Source organism: Macadamia integrifolia, chromosome 6, assembly GCF_013358625.1.
Source record: "Macadamia integrifolia cultivar HAES 741 chromosome 6, SCU_Mint_v3, whole genome shotgun sequence".
In the NCBI taxonomy this organism is placed as follows: Eukaryota; Viridiplantae; Streptophyta; class Magnoliopsida; order Proteales; family Proteaceae; genus Macadamia; species Macadamia integrifolia.
Window position 1 is genome coordinate 28,690,702 of NC_056562.1, and position 3,934 is coordinate 28,694,635.

The 3,934-nt window shown below is 37.8% G+C and overlaps 1 protein-coding gene across 3 annotated transcripts in view; it reads left to right on the forward strand.

Moving 5' to 3' along the window:
* The first annotated feature begins 238 nt into the window (after positions 1 to 238).
* LOC122082694 (copper chaperone for superoxide dismutase, chloroplastic-like) overlaps positions 239 to 3,934 on the forward strand; it is a 7,486-nt gene continuing 3,790 nt past the window's right edge. Inside the window, exons 1-4 of one of the 3 annotated variants that reach the window (XM_042650417.1) lie at positions 239 to 529; positions 624 to 647; positions 745 to 817; positions 925 to 1,059. In XM_042650417.1, coding sequence (XP_042506351.1) covers positions 269 to 529; positions 624 to 647; positions 745 to 817; positions 925 to 1,059 — 493 coding nt within the window. In that variant the 5' untranslated portion in view covers positions 239 to 268. Of the gene's footprint in view, positions 530 to 620; positions 648 to 744; positions 818 to 924; positions 1,060 to 3,934 lie in introns of all 3 variants that reach the window. The other 2 variants (XM_042650416.1, XM_042650418.1) reach the window with 2 other exon arrangements.

Here is a 3,934-nt window from a genome sequence, read left to right on the forward strand (position 1 = left end):
AAAAAAAAAAAAAAAAAAGGTTCCCGATAAAAATCTGAAATTTTGAAACATTATTTTTTCGTTTAAAAACTGTATTTTGACACAGAAACTAAAATTTTCATTTTTGATACGAAACGACGTTTCTGAAACAAAAACAATACCAAACGGAGCGTTATACTGTTTTTCTCCTTGGAGTTTCGTCTCCGAATTTTCCAAAATTTACATTTTTCTTTGTATTTTCTTTTCTGGGTGGTAATTTTGCCTCAACTTTTATATAAGGCACAGAGAGATGGCATTTCTCAGGACATTGACGACCACAGCAGCCTCAGTTCTTCCTGCAGCGGTTGTGGTTGCAACTGTCTGGTCTTCGTCCGACGACCCTTCTCGCACTTGTAAGCCATTTTTCTCCAAGCCACTGAACCTTCCCTTCCCCTCCACCTCGATCCTCAGCTCTGATCGTTTGAGTCTTAGTCTTGCAAGAAACCTTAGTCCTCAACACTCCGCTGTTCGAATGGACTCGACCACTTCGGAGCAGGCGCCTCCTCGGCAGGTTTGCAGATTCCTTTTCCTTTCTATTTGATCTAATTTTGTTAGAATTTCATCTTCACTTTTTTTTTTTTTTTTTTTAAATCGATTTTCAGGAGGACGGAGTTCTTCCGGAGCTAATGGTGAGTTTGATGTCTCAAAATAATTCACCAATTTTTTTTTTTAATTTATAGAGCAATTTGATATTTTTGGGAAATTGGGTTTTTGGTTTGATCGCAGACAGAGTTCATGGTGGACATGACATGCGATGGCTGTGTAAGCGCTGTCAAGAATAAGTTAATGACTATCGATGGTGAGTTCTCCATTGAAATCACAACATATATAGCAATATTGTTGGTTTTCGTTGCTCACGCTGAAAGATTTTTCCCCCACTCTCACGGAACGAGTTTGTCGTTTCAGGGGTTAAAGGAGTTGAGGCTGATTTGAGTAACCAAGTTGTCAGGGTTACTGGCTCTTCATCTGTGAAGACAATGCTCGATGCCTTGGAACAGACGGGTCGAAAAGCTCGGTTAATTGGCCAGGGCAATCCTGGAGGTTGGTTTTTCTGTGACCCAATACCCCTACATATTTCCTACTTGGTATATTGCTTCTCTCCATATCATTTCCTTTCAAAATGCATTAACTTGAGGCGACCTTGATTGAGATCCTTTAAAATTGATATTGCTATTCGTCTCTTTGTTGAGCTCTCTAAAGGTTAAAATTTTAGCTGGCTGCTGTACTTGGTGGATGAAACACTCTGATTTTTGCATTTTACTAACTGTCATGTTGAAGGAATTGAATTTTTTGGTACTCGTCCCATTGTGCACGTCCTGTGGATTGTATATGCCTCATGAAAACATTGAACATTATGGCCTGCGTTTGTGTTGTATATTAATAGATTTAGCCATTTTACCAAGTAGGCATCCCAGTTCACTCTTTGAGAGGGTTATGAACTCACAAGTCACAACCTGAGAGTCATTGTGGAAGCGGTAATTCTGGGATCTGATCAGGTCGATTGCCTATCGAGGCACTGGGCAGAACCAAATCCTCTGGGAAAAAGAATGTTATAGTAAGAGTTTCCTTTGTCTGCAATCTATTGTTGGTACCATATTCCACAACACATTCATCAGAAAATCTGATATTTGAATGAAATTTGTACTTCTTGTATCCATGACCATTTTATGTGAGTCAATGTTGAGGACCCAGTTAATGAGAGCATTAACGTTTGTAATCCAATTACACACTAGACTCCCCAATTCTTCTGTGGCACTAACATGGACTATCATGATGCGATCTAGGGCAAGGGGGCCTAGGGCTACTAATCTGTGCAATAGACGCTGTAGGGAACCAGGGAGGGGAATATTCCAGCATTGGGTTCTTGTAATAAGTATATCCAACCCTTTCAGCCCCGTATGTAGCCAAAGATCATTCCTTGTACTCGACAAGACTAGGTAAGATTTTCCCAACTAATTGAGGTTGGCTACATGGAATCTATTTTGCACTCAACACTTGTTAGAGGTGATGTTAGTTGTCAAGCCTAGGCTATTTATATCTTTTCCCACTACTTCCCAAGTCATTTTTGGTCTATATCTCGATCTTTTAACTCCTCTAGTCTGTATCATATCACTCCTTACTGCTGCTCTCAGTGATCTCCACTACAAAGGTCCAAAGGACCTTGTATATATATATATCCGTATGCAGATAAGAATTGGTACTTAGTTCTTCAAAAGAAATGGTATTCAAAGGTCCAAAGGAAGTTACAGCATTAAGTTGGGGAAAAGTAAAACTCTTGTAATCTCAGAATTGCTCAGGGTTAGGAAGCCTACCAAAATTCATTATTATGGGCACTGGGGGTGGAATAATGGTGGCAAGAAATCAGTGAGTTTATTGGGAACTCTCTGAATAAATGCACTTCCAGATTACTTGAAAACTGGGGCTTTCATTGATTTGACATTCATATCTTAAGGGGGTTACCATTTAGGAAGAGATTTTCTTACCTTTCTTTGGGGAACAGTCTTACCTTTATCACTTTGTCCAGCATCTCAATGTTTGTGTTAGTAGTTGATTGCACAACCCCAACATGGCCCATTATCTGCAAATAGAAACAACAACCAAAAAAAAAAAAATGTTCCTACAGGAGTGAAGATGAAACAAGTTGATTACCAACTTGTTTTCATAGTTTATATGTGGTAAGAATTAGCTTACGTCAATTTATGCCATCCCATTGGGAAAGCAGTCCTACCTCATCTAGTATGTCCACTCATCCTTGGGAATCAATCTGATGGAGGTCAATGAAGATTTGAAGAAATCAAGGAAATGATTGTTGCTTACATTTTTCACAACAGATAATAACTGGAGAGCCAAACTTAAGGAAGACTTAATCAAGTATGCCAGGGATAGTAACAATCATTCACAATTAGACAATTAGTCCCCCCCCCCCCCCAAACAAAAGCCAGAAAACAAAAAGGGTTAAATAATGGCTCAATAAATAATGATTAATTTGATGACCACAATTGGGGCAAAATGCTTAGAATCCAGGAAATAAATATTATTTCAAATACCACTTCAACGATGTAAAAATGATGTCCAAATGAACTTAAAGTTAGGAAGTTCTAAATAATTCACCAATGTAATGAATACTGAATAAATATGCATCTGATTAGTGAAAATCTGGAATGCTGCTTCAACTTGCTTTCATAAGGTTGAAACAGTATCTGTTTGTGATATACTTGGAGGTGAATCTAGCAAACCAAGAACTACCCGAAGTGGGCCCTTTGATCCATTTTTTGTTTCAGTTGACCAGAGCTATCAGCATATTCAAGGCAGAAACTTAGCAGGCACCATAGGAGCAAAAGGTCGAGAAAAAGAGGTCTGTTATCCATGGAACTTATAGTGCAGAGATAGAAATAATCCACAAAATTTGATGCAGTGCTTATTTTCTTATGAGGGCAAATAGAAGTTTGTTTTTATTGAGCCAGAGAGTGCAACCAGGATGTGGCCAGTAAAATTGTCTGAAATCCTAGAATCTTGCATTCTGATTGGCACGGCCTTGTAGTACCAAACTAAATGTTCTCTTTCCTTCTAACTATTAAACAAATTTATGCTGTCATAGTGCATATGTAATCTGAAGTTTCAGCATCAGTGTAGTTAGGTATTTTATGGTGATGTTTGAAACCCTCTTGGTTGAGTAACCCAATAAAATTATTCTAATATCCCTGAGAACTAGGAATCAACCGGTTCTGTTTTGATTTAATTTCGTCTTGTTTCAAAACAAAGTATTGATCCACATGCAGAAATCTTTGCTCAGGCTGTTGAAGAACTTACATGGTCTGATAGAGCAAATGCTCAAAATGTTTCAGTCTGTGAAGATATGAATATAATGCTCTTTTTTTTTTTTTTTTTTTTTTTTTTTTTTTTTTTTTTTTTTTTT